General features: G+C 41.2%; 2 protein-coding genes across 3 annotated transcripts; both read right to left on the reverse strand.

Moving 5' to 3' along the window:
* Positions 1–1,179: 1,179 nt before the first annotated feature.
* Positions 1,180–7,234, reverse strand: rnf115b (ring finger protein 115b). The gene is made up of 9 exons (XM_080516373.1): positions 7,144–7,234; positions 5,112–5,170; positions 4,719–4,776; positions 4,415–4,629; positions 4,108–4,176; positions 3,917–3,995; positions 3,050–3,143; positions 2,376–2,491; positions 1,180–2,151 (listed from the first exon to the last, which is right to left on the reverse strand). Exons 1-9 carry the CDS (start codon positions 7,219–7,221, stop codon positions 2,029–2,031), a joined length of 891 nt encoding a protein of 296 aa, XP_080372499.1. The 5' UTR covers positions 7,222–7,234; the 3' UTR covers positions 1,180–2,028.
* A 1,548-nt stretch (positions 7,235–8,782) lies between these two features.
* On the reverse strand, positions 8,783–16,958 carry scamp3 (secretory carrier membrane protein 3). Of its 2 annotated transcripts, XM_080515789.1 has the most exons (9): positions 16,542–16,958; positions 15,581–15,661; positions 13,664–13,777; positions 13,320–13,440; positions 12,953–13,081; positions 11,286–11,445; positions 11,090–11,191; positions 10,699–10,816; positions 8,783–9,714 (listed from the first exon to the last, which is right to left on the reverse strand). In XM_080515789.1, exons 1-9 carry the CDS (start codon positions 16,593–16,595, stop codon positions 9,577–9,579), a joined length of 1,017 nt encoding a protein of 338 aa, XP_080371915.1. In that variant the 5' UTR covers positions 16,596–16,958; the 3' UTR covers positions 8,783–9,576. The 2 variants fall into 2 exon arrangements, with proteins under 2 accessions (XP_080371915.1, XP_080371916.1); XM_080515790.1 differs by lacking the exon at positions 15,581–15,661.
* Positions 16,959–18,581: the final 1,623 nt, after the last annotated feature.

Here is an 18,581-nt window from a genome sequence, read left to right on the forward strand (position 1 = left end):
CCCACACATGGAACACACAAAGCCCATAGAGATACTAAACCTTTAGGTCTTCCATTTTATATATTTTTTATATCAATCTAATTGAAAGTTTGTCCATCAATCCATCCATAGGTCAATCTTCTTTACATATCTCCAGTTCAGAGTCATGGCTGGAAGCAATCCTATGTGTCAAGGGTGCACGCGCTCCATCACAATAAAGAAGGACAGTCTTTCACACACATCGGCAGAATTACAATGGCAACAGACCATCAGTGTAAAACTAGCCTTTCTCACAACGGGTCCGCTCACGTTCCCGATTGAAAAGTGAACAATCGAACGCTTGGTCAGTTCTGGAAGAACTGCCATTGAAGCAACAAAAAGCAACTTGGGGTTCAAGTCTCTTGACCACGCAGAGACAGCTGGGTATGGAAAAATAGGAATGAAACCAAAAATCATGGTATTAGAAGTCAACCTGCTCTCCTGAACCACACTTGTTACAGGGGTAGGCTTAATCCAAAAGCAAGTCGATGGACATTAAAATGAGGAAATTTTTAGCAAATGTTTTGTCTTGTGAGAGAAAAGGCTCAAGTTTGTTCATCATTTTGACTGGCGAGGTTACTGAGGGCATCTTTTCAGTGTTGCAAACAATAATTTACACCACAGTGCTGTATTCAGTAACGTCCCCAACTGAAACTCTTGGATAATGTTTGAATTATACTGTTTTCTGATCAAATGTTTATTGGTAACTGGTTCCATAATTTCATGGTAATTGTATGGCAATGTTATCGTTCTACCAATACACTTTTCATTGGATGAGTCGGCTCTTTCATGTGTTTCACGCATTGTACTTCTGAAACACGTGTTGTTTTCACTGAAAAATCTAAATTTGGAATAAGTTACAGAATTACAAATTATTCTGACAGCTTTCTTCACTGAGCTGTTGTTCATTTGTTTCATTTTAGAAATATTTGTAATTTTTTCATGCAGTCAATTTATGCAGCACTTTTGATGGAGACAATGAAAAGTTGCATTGCTATCTGAGCTGCTTTAGGATCGAAGCATCAATATCCGTTGGTAGTGTTGGGTTTTCTATCATTATCGTTTGAAACTGAGAAGCTAGATCGATACCTAAACATTTTTCTTCACGTTTCAGCTATACGGTGTCATTTTACAATATCGAAGCTGATAATGTAACACAATGATCGTTTTAAACAACGACAAATAATTCATCATGTTGATGAATTAGTTGCAGCTTTTATGCTGTAGCATGGAGTTATCTATCTTTTGGGCAATAAATATGAATGCAATCATACTGTCTTTCTTGAATAATACATGTATTTGTCAAGTCAAGCTGACGTTATCTTTCAATTTGAAAAATTGTAAAAGATGCACAAAATCCACAAAAAACAATAATTTCAGTCGCACACGTACTGAAATCAGTGAAATCAAACTGTCATATTAATCCATGTTAAACTGCACTTTTCTGCCTCTAAATATCACATAATTTAAAAGAATCAACAATGGATGAGGGTCACAGGATCAGGCTTTAATAGCAGCTTCAAGTTGGTAATAAAAAGTAAACAAAACCTGCATTAAGAGACTGTCCTTACAAAGAGGATAATGGAAAAGTTTCACTCCATAACTCTGCGAGTTCCCATCATTTTGACAACCACTGGCAGCTGAGTGGTGATTAGTTCATAGCATCAAAGTCAGTCATTCAGAAAACCACCTCGCAGGGCAGCGTAGCGAGAAGGACACAACCGGCTCTGCATCTTGTCAGCAAAGTGCTCGACAATCCTTTTGTGTGAGGTGTAGCATAAAAACGGCGCGTATGTTGGAAGTAGAAAACAGAAAAGTCCTTCGCAGAGATGCATGAATCAAGTGAGAGTTGAGGCTGCAGACGAGGACATGACGCATGTCATGCATTTCTTTCTTCTTTTTTTTTTTTTTATTCTTATTTAAAAGCAGTTTCTGCAGACGGGAATGCCTGCGGTGGGAGGCTTTGTGTCTCGAAAGACAGTAGAGGAGGTAGAGTTGTCGCCCCGTTTCTCAAATCGCTTGCTTCTCTTGCTGCTCCGTCCTGATAGAGCGCGCTTCCGGGTGTTGTGATGCCGGCGGGAGGCTGTTGTCGACGCCGTCGAGGCTTTTGCGGCACACGGGGCAGGTGTCATGCTAAATGAGAGGAAAACACTTTGTTATCTTTCAATCACACCGAAAAAAGTTTGTGTACTGATATGAGAAGCATAATAAAAAGACCATCAATTTGTCTATATAATATAAGAAACGTCAAAGGATAAACAGATGGACCGTCACCCTGTCCCAGGGTGTAACTAGCCTTTGCCTATACAGTAGAGAATATGGGTGGAAGACAACTTTTATACTCTCCAGATCCTTACCAGCTCAAGCCAAGGAACTATACATCCACTGTGGAAGTAGTGGAGACAGGGAAGTTTCCTGACGGATTCTCCTATCGAAAATTCCTCCCTGCAAACTGGACACTCCAGTCTGCAATCTGATGGAAAAATAAAGATTAGAACTACATTACGACATTAACTCCTAAGAGCTCAGTAAAATTTATAACTGAAACTATTTCAGGTTGGCCAGGCTGAGTGGTGCTTTTCACGGAACCATTGCTCTATCTGTAAGACCCTCTGTGAACTGAGTGGACGACTACTTTAGTCTGTATCCAAGCCAACGTAACGTTACTTTGTGATTTACTATCGCAGCTCCTCGCTGCAGCCTTCATGGCTAAGTGGTCTCCTCTTTTACAGGAAAGAGCAGATGGGATGGGGAGAGTTAGGAAAGGTTAGACGTAGGATCGAGGACAGGAGGGAAGGACGAGAAGAGGAAACGAAATGTGAGAAATAAGGAAGTAAGAAAATACGGAGAGAAATGGACGGTATGAGAGGAAAAAAAGCACAGAGAAACACAATGACACTGTATCGACATCTTTTTTGTTCAATAATAGACCCAAACAAATTCTGATTGAATAAAATAAACACTAATAGCTGAATAGATGGCATGATATATACTGGAGGGATCCATATAGTGTGCCACCTGGAGCTCACACCTGTCTGTTCTTGAGAAATGCAAACTGTTGGCAGGGATGAGATCATCTCCTTTTCTGCTGGGGGAGGACCTGTGCTCTCCAGCTGTCCTAATAACTATGCAAAAAAAAAAAAAAGACAGAGAATGAGGTTGTGTGGATGTTTAGGTTGACAGATGGAGTAACAGCAGTCAAATAAATGGGATATCATTGCATGTAATTACAGCAGGTTTGGAGATAAACACATAACTCAGGTAGCCAGGACAGATTGAAATTACACGATCCTCTGCGTTTCATCAAATATTACCGAGAAAGACTGAATAAAAAGAAGGAAAAATCATGCTAAAACAAAAGGTGGCAAAAGTGCTCACGTCTGACAATTCTTTTTTAATGCATCTTGAGCTTTTTTCTGGTGGTTGGGGAAACATTTGCACATATATATTTCCATATATACATTATAGTCATTGTTATTGTAATACTATGTTCCTCAGCATGAATACACCGGCTTAATAATTAGTAATGATGACGACTCCACTTGTACTTGCACTTTAAAAAGCAAAAATAAAATATGAATTATATTTAAACATAGATTTTTAGAAGGATAAAAAAATGCATTTCAGCATGAATTCTGACAATTGAGTATTCAAAATATGTGCACTTGCTTCAACTGCTACTGTCAGCCAGGTTCAAAACAAGTAATGAGCCAGTTTGACAATTGTTGAGAGGAGAAAATCCAGATATCTGTATGAAGTGTATATAGAGTTAAAGAAAAAAACATGTCTGATAAATACGCAAAAATAAATAGCTGAAAAAAAACATATATTTAAGTGCAGTAATGAAATACAAATAGTATGTTACTTGCCACCTGTGGCCCAATGGCTCGTCACTGACCTCGGTGATAACAGAGTCAAGCCCTCCCTGACCCCAGGCGTAGTCTCCTGGGTTCGAGTGCAGCTGTAGCATACTGGATCTAAGAGACATAACAAAAGAGAGACACACAAAGAGAGAGAAGGAGAAAGGCTGCCTCACAATGTAACAACTCAAAAGCAAGTGATGCAAATCAAAAATTAAAAAGCGCTTACAGTGCAGCAGGTGCACCAGCGGCGTTTCCATTGTTGGCAAACAGGCCAGTCAAAAACTGCTGCACAATCCTTGGAGGATCAAAAACAAAATGCAAAGATATCCTCTTTAGAGTGTTTCACCGTGAGGAGTTCAAACGATGTGCGAGGCTGTTCTTTTAAGTCACAACAATCCAGAACGTGCAGAAAGAACTTTTTTTTTTCTCTTCCTTTTTTAACTGAGGTGTCTGTACTTTGAAATCAAATCGAGAATCGCGATAAAGAGTGAAAGACTGCATCGCCGATGTTTCTGTATACCATGTCCACACACCCTTCCACTGCAGGCCTTTGCTCCGGCCTGGATGACCTTTCTTCTCGCTCTGCGCTGGAAGGCGAATCGGCTGGCCGGGCCTCCGGGGAGCTTGGTGTCACCGGAGACGGCCGACTCTGGTCTGCAGATACCTGCTCGCTGTCGTCTCCGTCGGACTCGGAGGACGGCGGATGCGACAGCAGAGCAGAGCGCTCCATAAACAGCAGCTGCCACAACTTGGAGAGAAACCAGAGAAGCCAAGTGTCAAACAAAGCTTTGCAGAAAGAGGAGTGTCCTCATTAAAATGACATTGGTAAAGACTTACGTCTGAGAATGAGGGCGAATTTTCACTTTCAGCAGAAGCTGAGCTGTCCTGAAACAGACTGCACAGCAAATATTCAACTGTCAGTGGGGTAAAATATCAGCGCTGTGAAAGTTACTGAAAGTTGATAGGTCTTTAAAACAGATGTGGACTTCCTGTCTAATTACAAATAAAAACTTTAAGGTGGAGAGTAGCTGCCATTTTAAATTTTTGCTATTTATAGATTTTTATGCTATCATTTTATGGATACCAGTCAATTCAGATCAAAAGGCATGGAGCCGCTCAACTGGGATACGATTTAGTTCCACATTCTTGCGCCTAATGTTTAAAGTTTGTTTTAATGCCTCTTCCCCACTTACAGCATAGGCAATGTAAAAACCAAAAACTGAGAATTACCTGGAGTCACCTGCCACCTCCTCAATGAAGCCAGAGTCACATCTCGGACAGACAAAATCCTAAAGGAGAAAGAAAATATGGACCATCAAATTTCATCATTGTTGTCTGCAAGATGTTATGACCCAGCTTTGAGGATTTGCATCAATTAGTGAATGCTGATTCATGTTTGGATCCCGACTGATGACAAAGTTCATGCTAAAGATTTTCTATAGATTTCCTTGAGAAAAAGGAATTATACCCTTGTGAATTTGAACAAATAAGCTTTACAGACAATAAGTCAAACAAGGTACAATGCAGTGCAATGGTTTCCATTTATTCTATTATGACAAGCCGTAAGTATACCATGCTCGACACCAAGAGTACCAAGCTGTTGCTATAAAACACAGCATGCAACTGTTGCAGTGCTTGTCATTATATTTTTTGAGTGAACAAACTATAGCCTGATAATAACAGCCTGATATTTGTTTTTATGGAAAACATCACATACTGATTTCTGACATGTATATCGATCGAGCACAATATAAAATGCCTCCATGTGACATGTATTACATTTAACACTCACAAATTGGAATTTTGAAAACCTTTTTCAAACGCCTGCAGTGGTAAATGAGCATAAGCGGTTATGAACCAGCAACCTTCCAATTAGTCTTGGCCACGACTGCCTGTAAACAAAGGTCAAGCCTGTAAAACAGTTCTGTAAAAATGGTAAGTTACTTGAAGTACCAGCAGGGTTCGAATTACAACGTGGCTTTCGGGGGAGCCCTATTTTCCGATCAGACCTCTCAAGTTTGTAGAATAGGTATGCGCCAGTGTTTTTAGAGCTCCCCCTAAATTTTTCAAATTAGGCTTTCAGGGGAGCTCAGGTCCCTTTCAGGGGAGTCCAGCTCCCCTTAGCTCCCCCGTAATTCGAACTCTGAGTACCAGTTACTTTTAACTGCATTCAGTTGCATCATAAAGGAGAGATTCATACTGGCCATTCACTGTGTTGCACTTTAAAATCCAGATCGAGATGTTTCAAAACTAATTCTGTATGTACTCAGTCGTGAGTTATACTTTTAAATGATGGCGTGGATTGTACGAGTGAAATTACATTTTTAAAGAATATTCTTAAAAGCACCAACAAATACTACTGAATTAACATGTGACTTTCACAAAAGCAAATTACGCAAGAGAGAAAAATATAAATTGTTTCAAGAAACAAAATTAAACCAATGATTTGTTCAGTACATGTGAAGCAGTGGAGACGGAAACGCCCTCCATAATAAATGAACGCGTATATTTTTTTCTTTGAACAGCAAAGTGAATAATTGATGCAAAAAAATTAAAATCACGAACAGATACGTGCAGACAAGTGGTATCCGATCAACGTTTCACCGTGGCCTGGCAAATGGCGCGTGACGAATCCTTTTAGTGCTCCATCATAACAACATCAGTGCGTAATTGTGCCGTGAAAGGAGTCAGCTGCGCAGCAAACGCGCCCAAGTGCCCCTCCTCTCCACTGCGCTCTCATGTGTCGTGTGGCCTGGAGAAATACACACCAACACATTGGTTGTGTCTCCGAGGAGACAGTCTGAGGAACAAGTGGAACAAAGGGGGCGATAATACGGCACATGTCTGGAGGGACGGTGGTGGTGGTGGTGAGCCCTCGGTGACACCCTCTCGTCTCCTCTTGCGTCTCTCACACGCCGTTGACAGAAGACAACTGGACACTAGAAGTCGCCAACAGTGGCACTTCTAAATATGGCAACGTTGAATGGCCAGATTTTTCTCGCTCGCTGCGATCTGACGGTTTGGAGCGAGCGCACTTTTACGCACGGAGCGATCCACCGATTTACTGTGACCCCACGTGGTCAATACATGGGCAGATATTTCAGCTCAGTCTGGTAAATGTGAACGTTTATTTATAACAGACAGAAAGCGCACTGAGAAACTTGTTCACTCCCTCGGGTGGAGAGATCGTGGAGATTTAAAGAGAAAAAAAAAACTTGGGCAACGTGCGTGGAAGAAAACAAACTCTCCAAAAGCGACTCACCGGGAGTTTGGGGTCTGTCTCACATTTACAGCAGTGACAGAAAAACCGGTGTTGTGGGTTATCCGCAGCCTCCGCCATGTTCACGGTGAAGCGTCGCCCCTGACGTCGCAGTGACGCCCCATAAAAGTCTCAGATGGGTTTGTCAGACCATCCAGAGCGGCGCAGGGGGGGCTTGTCAGAGTTGTCCACAAACTAAAAGCCTGCGTGTCGTGTCATGGACTCTCCCTACTCTTCTCGTGTCCATGTTTTATTTACAATTTGAGGAGGGGAGAGGTGGTGTCTCATTTTTTTTTATAGCCACTGATCAGGTTGCTGGAAAAAAACACAGAGCTTCCACGTAACGCAACAAGTGGACAGAATATGACATCAAGCATGTAGTTTTCCCAGAGTTTGCTGGGTGTCGCCAGGGAGAAGAAGAAGACTTGAAGGGTCATGTAATTCTACAAGCTCATTGCAGCTCAAAAAACTGATAATCAAAAGTAGATTAAAAGGAGGAAGAATGAAAACTCCTGGTTTCCCAGGAATCTATTCAAAGAGGTGGTATAAGGTGAAATAATAAACAGTGAAAATGATTTAATTTGAAACTAAATCTGATTTAAAATCGATGATGTAACATAAAAATACACTTTCTGACACTCTCAAAAATATGTAAATATAACACGAGAACTATATTTTTCTGGACTTAAAGTGACGTTGACATTAACATTTCACAAATTGTCATTTATCTAATGTCTCATATGGATATGAAGCAGTTTTATTCATGTCCATATCCTCACAACTTGAGGCACAGGGTGCTGTACTGGATTGTCGCATGAATATTGCTGAAGATGGTGACTATGGAGTGGCTACGTTGTTAGGAAGTGGAATAAAAGTGCTGAAACAATACATTAAAAGCATTAAGCATACAGTCATATAGCTCCTGTCACATCGTGGTGATGGGAGGTCTGTGTTGAAAAGTGTCACTGTACTCTAGTAAAGTGCATACGCTCGATTTTCTCAGTCAAAAGCGAGGCTGGTTCTGTATTGTTTTGTATTCCAAGACCTCATTTCAAGCTCAGGCTGAGCTTCTTTTCACCCATAGTCAGTTGGGATCAACTGCAGATCCTCGAGACCCCAATCTGCACTAAACTATAGAAATTGGATGGATTGTTCATGAATGCATGGAGAAAATCGAAACTGTACCTATATGCATAACAAAAATGTTGAATCCAGTTGCTGTATCTGTTTGGAAACACAGCAAACTTGTCCTATATGCATTTCTTATAAGCAATCACAACGGTAGACATATTGTGATCGACACGCAATTTGAGACTTTGGGTTATTCTGCAATTTAATGGAGATGATTATCTGCAGAAAACACTTTAAAGATAAACTGCAGTATGAAATACCTCCAAAGTCAACATGCCCATGAATAATAAATGGAGATTTAAGACAGAGCCAGATTAAAAATGTAACATTCATATCTTTTTTTTTACCATTCTTTTCTATTTAAATAAGACATTATCAGTTACTTATCATTTGGTAAAAAGAAGTACTATTCAGTAAACAGATTCTTTGAAAATGTTTTTTTTCTCCATGCAAACGTTGTTTATTAACTTTATAGAAGAACAAAGACCATAATAATAGTGAGCTGTGAAAGCATGACAACCTTTATTAAAAGCAAGTCAGTGACGTGTAATATTCAGAATAACCACGAGCAGCAACAACAGAACAGTGACGGATACAGGAACCAAAACAACACTTTACAGAATGACAGGTTTGGCAATACAGTAAATAGGCATTCTCATCTGAAATGATCACAAAGAAAACAACTTGTTAGTTTACACTCGAGCAACGAAACAAAAAAAAAAATAAAGAATGGTGCTGGTTTAATTTTAAACGCACTTGGCTACAGATCAGATGTAATGATGGCAAATTTCAGTGTTCAGCTCCACTTCTTTGACTGTTTTTAACATGGCTCCACAATAATAATCAATACCCACATCTTTTCAACACGGGAGCCATCCGGGAACTTCTCTCTCTCTCTCTCTCTCACTTGGCACACAGTTCATCTTTTCATACTACAAAGAAGAAAAAAAAAAAATTCCCTGTGTTCATACTGTGTCAAATTTCAACCAGCTTCAGCATCTTGTTTGGATTTTTTGAATCAACACTTTACGATTCACTGACTCAGTTTGGCAATATAGCGAACTTGTCCTGTACACCTTAAGAAATCAGAACACGCCCCCTCAGTCTCATGCACATGCCTGCAGGTTAAACTTGGCCTGGGAGGGGAGGGAGGGGGAGGGGGTGTAATTATAAAGACTTGGCTCCCCTCTCATTGAATTCAGATCGCTGGCAGGGAAATAAATAGCAAACTGATCCCCTATCAGGCTGAAAGGGACTCTTCTTCCTCCTCCACGTCTTCCCCTCCCCGGCATTGTTTGTCCCTCTCTACCGGGGGGCGGTGAAGGCCCCCTGGGCAGCGTTGGCAGCAGCGTGGCGTACGGCCTGATTGGACATGACTCCGGTGGCGAACTCGGCCTGGGCCTTCTGAAAGCTGGCATCGGTTTGCCTGTACAGCCCGTGGATCTGGAGCAGGGAAGAAGCGGAGTACAGTGACACTCGATACGGGCGGCAATTCATCGTCACGTTATGCACAATGTGAGGGCGAAAAACGATACGCACAACTCGATATGGCGGCTTTTTCTACAGGCTGTTTGTTATCTACCGACTGCCTCACAGTGGATGGAGCACCTGAACTTAAACAGCATTGATGTTTTTTTTTCTTTTCTTTTTTTTAATGGAGTAAATAAAGTTTGACGGCTTTGTTTTGGCTTTTTTTCCCTGAGTGAACATGACACACTGCACCAATTATTAACCTTCAAAATCATTCAGATGAATGGTTTATACATGAAATTCCACATTTCTTGACTGGATTAAAAAAAAAATATATAGTGCCCATGGGTACAGAGCTGATATATATTTAGTATTTTTCTTGTGTTTGTTTTCTGGCTGCCAATCAGCCTCCACACATGAATTTTGTCACGTCTTGCCAACAATTTGTTTTATCCAGCAACTCTTCAAATATAAAAATACCAACGTTGAAATTTGGTCAGTTCAGCCACTGGGCAACACTGAATCTCAGCTTCCTATGGTTCAAATTAATGCTCCGGGTGGAACCAAGGTATCTACGTTGTTCTTGTTGCATATTGAAATATTTTGTGCCGGCTTACAACATTTGTGCGTGACGCTAACTAAGCAAGATCGCGAACCAAAGTATCACTCAGAGAGCCATCCAGAACTACAATTATCCCTCCATCTGAAAATCCCAGTCTTAAACTCATTCAAAAGAAGGATAGTAATTTGAAAACAAACACATTTGGAGACTCCATGTGAGTCACAAACAGTAGTTTGTGCACGGAGGACGTTCGGTTTTATTTAATGGCACAAACACAAGGTGCCTTGCCAATTAGCCCCGTACGAGGAGAACAGCAGGCACACTTTGTCAAGAATACGGCCCTAATTTGAGTTGCTCGCTGCGACGGCAGTCGACACAGAAACACTCGTATTCACCTTCTTCAGCATGACAACTCCCATGGCGGCTTGGGCAGTAAAGAGGATGGAATTTATCATCATGATCACGCCAACGGCGACGCTGGTCTTCAGTGCAGCCAGGCTCACGATCCAGCCACTGAGGGGAAGAAATGTAAAAGATAGAAGAATAAAATACAGAGAGAAAAGGGAAAAGAGCTCATTGAGTGAGACACTTCGAACAGAGCAGCAATTCCCAGGGACGAGACCTGTCGGGATGTTTTCTGATGAACTCTTTGGTGGGTCAACAAGTACATGGGACCTTGAATTTGAGATTAGGCTTGCTGATTAGGCCTATAAATACAATTGAATGGGGCGATCGCGGTTTGTTTTCACACGCCGGACACGGTGATGATCTGTTTTACATTCGTACCTGAACCCCCACCCGGGGATGCCGATGGTCATGATGACGTAGACAACCACTTGGGCAAAGAAAATGAAGAAGAAGGCGAAGAAGTTGAAGGAGCTGTCACTCCTGGAGGGGGAGAAATATTATTGCTGAGTACGACTCGGTTTGATTTCTTGACCGTGCCAACTTTAAAAGGCTAAAAAACACGAAGGATTCCCACCTGAAGGCCTTGTACACCGGTCGATACCAGCAGACAAAAGAGCAGGGCGCAAAGAGGAGGGCCCAGAGGATGGCGAGGCCCAGGCCGACGCCGCCAGAGGGGTCCATACAGAACATGGCCAGTGAAGAGATCAAGTTGAAGAGAAGCGTACAAGTGCCGACTGGAGGTCAAACAAAAACAGACACAGACAAAAAGAAGAAGAGAAGAATAAAAACAAATGCCGTTCAGGTTCACTGAGCTTTGACTCCCCTAAACCCCCTTTTTTTTAATTCTATGTTAAAAAAAGAACAAAGTCAATTTATTCTATTTTTAATGCTTTATCTCACACGGATCTGTTGTGATTTTTGTCATCAAATTCGTACCGTTTGTCTTCAATAAGAAAGTCTCTCCATAGATTAACAGGGTGAAGCATTTCATAATCATTCCTGCGTTTTAGGATTGACCTGGAAATTCTAATCAGGTCAATACAAATGCTTATATTTCTATTTCTATGCATGGACAAAGTGCTGCATGGTGGAGCTTAAATTGCTCTGGTTTGCGTCTGGTTGGTAAGTCCAAAAACATGTGTTTGGGGGTGAATTAGTGAATCTAATCTGTCTCTGTGTGGGATTAATAATCTGTCCTGTGATGAACTGGTGACCTGTCCAGGGTTTAGCCACTTATATTATCACCTGAGATCTGCTCCAGCCTTCTGAAATGCTGAATGGTATAGAAAATGATCCGATTCACAAGTGTGCATATCGGCAACTATCTTATTAAATCTATGGTCTGGTAAATCTATCCGAACTCCACAAAATCAATGTTATACAATAGTTATAGTAAAACATTTATTGTATTATTTAACAATCTGGACCCTTTAGCAGACACTTTCATGTTCGTATTTGTGTTTGTATAAACTAAATGGATATAATTTATATAAATGTCTATCAAGAGAAGCTTTAGGAATAATCCAATCTATGGCAGCTATTTAGTTAGAAAAAAAGAGGATTGAGAAGTACGACCAGAAAATCTTTATATTTTCTTTATGTTTGAAGCTTTTCACCAATAAAATAAATTAACCTTATTCAGATTTTTTTTTACTCTGGAAAGATATGGGGATTGCAAATATCTATTAGTTTAAATAAAAAAAATAAGCAAAAAAAAAACAACCCCGGCACATTTATAACATCTTTCTTTCCTTCACACGTCCTCCCACGTGTGTGCTGTGCCCAGTGACAAGATATGGGGAAACATCTTGAGTTTTTCTTGCTTCAAAAAAAAAAAAAAAAAAACCCAAACTAAAAAAGATCTTTCTTTTTTTTTTTTTTCATCTCGCTCCTCAAGCTGAATGGGTCTTTGTTTAGATGCCCCTGGTGTGTGCCCCAAAGTCTTCACTTTAGCAGTGACGTGCGAGAGTCTTTGTACAAACAGTCGAAAGTCTTACGCCGTGCAGCTCAGTGGAAGTCACACAGGCGTGAGTCAGCTCCTACTGCCTTTCGGTGGAGACGTTTAAGTCTTTACAAGCAGAGATTTTAGGTCAGCCTGGCTTTAATCTCATCACATACAACACAGAAAAGTCGCACCAGAAGGAAGTCGAGAAAGAATTTGATTCAACAGTAGACTGCTGATGCAAAAATGACCAAAAAAAACAACAAACAAAAAAAAACCAAAACAAAACAGGAACTCACACATCCAGAAGTAGTACATGATGGTGACAGTTCGCTGGAAGCGCTGGCTTATTTCCACACTGATGTCCTGGTAGAAGCAGGGCCCCACGGGGCAGAAAGAGGGCAGCGGAGGCCAGTTATTCTGCCGGGCTGGAAAATAAAATAAATAAAAGTAGTCAATAAAAGTAGTTTCTACTGCTTGAATGAAATTAGAATGAATTTAATCCTTCAGTTTGACACATTTACCCTTTTTGACATTGAAACACAAAACTATAACAAACGGTTGGAACAGGGGAATTTCTATAAATCTTGAATTTTATATTTTTTTTTAACAGTTAAATTGTCCTTTGAGTGGTACTGCCCCTCCCCCCCCCCTCTCATGTCTTACAGGCTCCAGGTCCGAGGCTGTGCGACTCAAGCTCCCGCTCTCTCCTCTCCAGCTCCCGGGCTTTCTTCTCCAGCTCCTCCTGCTTCCTCTGCAGCTCCGCCGTTGTGGCGCTCACCACCGTCTGAAACAGGCGAACAGCCGGAGACGCGAAGCGTCAAAACTGCACATCGGGTTTCAAAGCGTTTCGGTTGTAAATAATGGAGACGATTATGTAAAAGAGCCGGCAATGGAAGAGACTCACAGCAGGGATGCTTTGAAAAAAATATGTGACTGTAGTGAACAGTGTTTGTAACCCAAATCAACTCGGATCTGAAGGTCGGATCTTGAAACGGTCACAGTCATACCTGAGAGCTGTAGGAGCCGTAGTTCCGAGGCTCGGTGGGCGTGGTCCTGCTGGGGGGCGTCTGTGCCGGCGCCGAGGGAGCAGAGGGAGAGGTGGCTTCATATGGGGGCGGAGGCTGGGATGGAAAAAAAACAACAACAACAAAAACAACAAAAAACAAAACACAGACGTCCATTAGATGTGTGACAATAGGAACGGGAAAAATAATTCCAAGGAGGAATTTCAGTGAGTAACATAGAGTTTAAAAGGAAGCTTTTAATGTGTCATGTTTGCAACGAGGAATGAGTGGTAACGGTTTACAAGAATGAAAGGGGAAAAAAAATGACATAATAAGGAAAACTGAAAGTGATGAATTGGGTTTTATTGATTTAGATAACCAACAAGATTAATAAGATAATCAATGAATCATTAACTTCCTCAAAAAAACCTTTGAAAATATTCAGTACAAACATTTTCCGTTTATTCATTACCTTTTTTTTTTTTGAAGAAAGATTGTCAAAGTTTTGAAAGTGAAAGTTGTTATTGCACAAAGCACGAGATGAGATTTGAGCGATCATATCTCAGAAATTCTAAAGTTACATTTTTTTTAATGTTTATCACGTTCTCATTGCTTCGTTTCCATTTTGTTATGTTGCTTGTCTTCTGCGGTGTGTTTTTCACAAAGTCTGAAAACTTTTAACGCTACCAGAACGGCGAGTTGTGAAAATGCACATTAGTTTATCTGAATCTCTGGGGACGTTTTTCCACTGTGGTGACAGAATCTGAGGCCCGTTGGGGCTGGGCTTCGTAATCACTTCTTCACTTGCTTTGAAACACAGCGAGCTCGTCGGGACTTCCTGTCCCGGACTCACGGATCTGTGCCGTTCACAAGCAACAAGACTCCCGACGACACGTCCGAGGCAGTTTCCTGGCAACATCGGCGACGTTTCGCCGGGATGTACTTTCAAGAACTAAGTATGTAACTGCGCGTGTAACTGTGTGATCTTTGGACGAGTTTGATGAGTCATAAGGAAGTTAATGAGGGTACAGTTTCAGAACTTTATCTACACATCAAAAGACAATTTCCCCCCCCCCCCTTGCTTTCTAAGGTCAGAGCTGCTGCTCACATGTCTGATTCGCTCGGCGGTTTCCACGGAGTTAATAAGCGAAGTGAAACTAAAAGGTGATTCCGGCCAATTGACAGTCCAAAAAAGCGAATCTGCAGCAACTAGAAGTTAAACGCAGCAAGTTGCTTCATGTGCAAAGAGAGTCTGGCATATGTCAATTGTAAGTTTGGTTTTAAGTACGCCACTTTTAGGACGCGCGTTAACTTTTAAAACTAATGTCTGTTGTCGCAGCAAAAGGGGGAACTGCAGTTGCAAAACAACCGCAGTACAATATATTTCCACAACCGCAGTACTCAAATGGCCACAAATGAGGAAGCTTCCTGGTTCAAAGCGGCCGAGCAGCAGGAACTTATGTAGGCTTTCTCAAAGGCAAAGGCGATTCACTGTGACACACTTATAACTATGGGAACGCTATAAAAGCCTGCAAATCTATTTATGTACTTTACTTGAATCCACCTGGCTCTCTGGATGTATTCAATAGATACACAAAACACACAATATTGATGTAGTAACAAATCATTGAGAGGAAAATAGATTGTGATACCCGCCCCACACGTTTTCTGCTGTTTTGTTTCCCTATTTTTGCCAAAATAAGTTGCTGTATTCATTTATTTTTGTTTGATCTATTTTATACCGAGTGTTTTTAACTGTAAAAAAACCAAAACATTGGCAATGTTGTTTTTAAATATCAAGTGTTGTTTGACTATAGATGTAAAATCTCTGTTTAAGATAACGCTGTCTCATTTGCAGCAATTTTTTTCCCTGCTTCTTTATAAATGTCGCCAAGAGTGTTGTCAGTATTATTCTCTCACCGCTGTCGTATTATCAAAGGGGTTGTACAGATCCAGCGTGGCATATCCTGTGTTGCTGCTGTGCTGGGTCACTGCAGGGTCCTGGCAGACAAAACACAGCCCATGACTTCAAGTGCTGCAACATAAATCCTCCTTCAACCACGATGAGTAGGCAATTATGCTGTATGAGTGTGCTTTTTTTTTTTTTTTTTTTTTTAAAGCATCCATTTGAGGGCAGCAGAGAGCTGCAGGGAAAATTTGGGGGTCTGGGGGATGGTTTAACAGGATACACCCTGGACAGGTCACCAATTAACCTCACGTGCATATTTTTGGACCATGAGAGGAATCCCACACACACACACACACACACACACACACACACACACACACACACACACACACACACACACACACACGGAGAACATGCAAACACCAAATGGAAAGGCCCCTGTCAGAATTTGAACCCACAACCTTCTTGCTGAGGCAAGGGCTTATGCATCCTGTAAGTTCAAAAAAACTAATATATTCAAAATGTGGGTTTGTAGGGTGGGTCGTCTGAATTGGGAGGTTACAGGTTGAATTCCTTACACGTGGAAATGTCCTTGAGCAAGAGACACTGAACCTCCAAACTGCTCCCAGTGGAGGGATTGAGATTGAGGGATGGTGTGTGAATGTGAGCATTAATGGGTAAATGTGCCTTTGAGGAGGAAATGTGTTAATGAAATCCAGTGGGAATTTTCTCTTCCGGTGTTACAGTTGGGCGATGGATTATTATTATTATAATTTTTTTTGTAGATCACCTGTTTTGATGGGAGCTACAAGTGGACTGAGGAGGGGGGGGGGGGGGTAGGCCTTGAACACACCGATCACATGAGCTACAACACGTCTGCTGTTACACAGACACCGGCAGGAATACACACACACGTACACGTACACACTGTGTACTGATGGTGAAACAGCAGGTAACGCTGATCCCACCCACCTGGAAAGGGTTGTGGTCGTCCATCGGCTCCGGGAAGCTCGTGTACTTTGACATCTTGACGGCGGCTCACGACAACCCGGGCCACCCCTTGTCGCTAATCTGGCAGGCAATGAATAGACGAGTAATATTCTTGCTCCCACGGAGGCGCAGTCTCGATCCTCGACGAGTATTTTCTTCTTTTTTTTTTGGCTAATGGGTAACCGGAGGACAAAGATGAGCGCGATGTTGACCCGCTGCTTTCAGCTCCCCGCCCTGCCGGCGCTCATCTCCCCGCACCAGAAACAACAAGCAGACGCCCGACGGTTGTTTTTTTTTTTTTTTTAAATCCCACTTTCTCCTTCTTCAATCCCCGGGATTGAACGTCTGCCGCACGTGTTTGGTTCGTTGCCGGAGAAACTGAGCAGATCCGCTATTTTCTGCGGCTGCAGGAAAACAGGAAGAGGCCAGCTGACGTGGTCATGTGACTGCTGCTGCGGCAGAGATGCACGTGGGACCGAGAGAGAGAGAGAGAGAGAGACCGTCATTTGAAACGCTGCTTAACTTAAAGAACCTCACAATAATTCAATACTGTAAATCGGTGCATCTTTTATATTATTTTCCTCTATCGAGGTTTGAGTCCAGGGTCAGGAGGTTATCCCAGCATCTCAACTTTAGGCATTTGGCATCATTCAAACGTAAGACAGGTGACAGATGGAAATAAAAAGGAAATACATTAAAACAAAGTGATCAAGAATAGCAAACAAAGGAGAATAAAGTATACACTTTATTGAGACAAATGTAATAAAATAAGTACGATCTATTGTTTAATGGGAGGCCTCATCAAGTAAGTTTTTTTAAGGCCTGATTTCAAAGAAGGAGAAGAGTTTGAAGTCAGTTCCTTTACCCTCAGGTCGCCAGTGCAGGGATTTAAGCTCAGGTTTAATGACATGTAATTGTTTTTATTTGTTTATTTTTTTAACTGAGCAGTAAAGCACACTATATACCTAGAACATCGCTTTTGTGGTACAGTATATTGTTAATTACTACCACAAATGACTGCGGGTAATTTCTATGTTTCCTGTTTCCTGTGTGATTTTCACTGATGTATGTAAATAAGGCTGCGCCGTCCCGAAGACCTGATTGGCCGAATTCACCAAGTACGAGGACCAAATAGTTCAGTGGGCGTGGCCATGCTTCCCAGCGCGTCAACTGGCAAGAGAACAAGCAGGTAAGTTGCTCTTGAGAGAATGTTGTGATTTGATTCATGCATTTACCCCTGATTTGTTCACCCTTGTCACTAAGAACACTTTGTAAATAAATTATCACTTTTACCCCGAGAAACTGTTTTTATTGTGGCTGGACCCTTGAAGGATGGCATTTATGTTGCGTTCCAGCAGTTCCGAGGGTGAGGCGCAACCACACACGTTATTTCAAACTTATTTACAAGAAGTTAGGTTTGTTTCAAGTTTAACAACATCAGATTATGTACTTATACTATTATTACAATTTATTCAGTGCTTCCACGTGTTAATTTCAACTAAATATTCGGTGTTTTTGCTTAGTGCATTATTGTTGGCATGTTCAATTCATAAATATATTTATATATAATTAATTATTAACGTGCTATTCTCTGATTAGCTTAATTGCTTTCTGGCTCAGTTTTTTAAAGTTACATTCATTATTCATGTGGATTTGTGTTTAACGTTATTTTGTTTTATCTCTTTAAGTGATGTCATATTATTGAACTTGGACTGAGCACAGACAATTTTTAGTTTGATCACTGTCACGTGACTTAAGTGTTCTCAATAACAAGTAAAAACACTGTTCGTAAAAAATATACCCACAAGTATAAAGGAGTCTCCTCAAAAACTTCTCAGAGTATCACTTACATTGTTTTTGCTGGATCTTTTATTGCATTTTCAATAGCAGGTATTTAAGTCAATTTATCCACAATATCTAGTAGTTATTGTAATTACCGTGGAGTGACTGAAAGTTATGAGTACGAGTATTGTATGAGTAAACTTACAACTTAATTTCTATCTAATTATAGTGTAATTAGTA

Source organism: Blennius ocellaris (assembly GCF_963422515.1).
Source record: "Blennius ocellaris genome assembly, chromosome: 20".
In the NCBI taxonomy this organism is placed as follows: Eukaryota; Metazoa; Chordata; class Actinopteri; order Blenniiformes; family Blenniidae; genus Blennius; species Blennius ocellaris.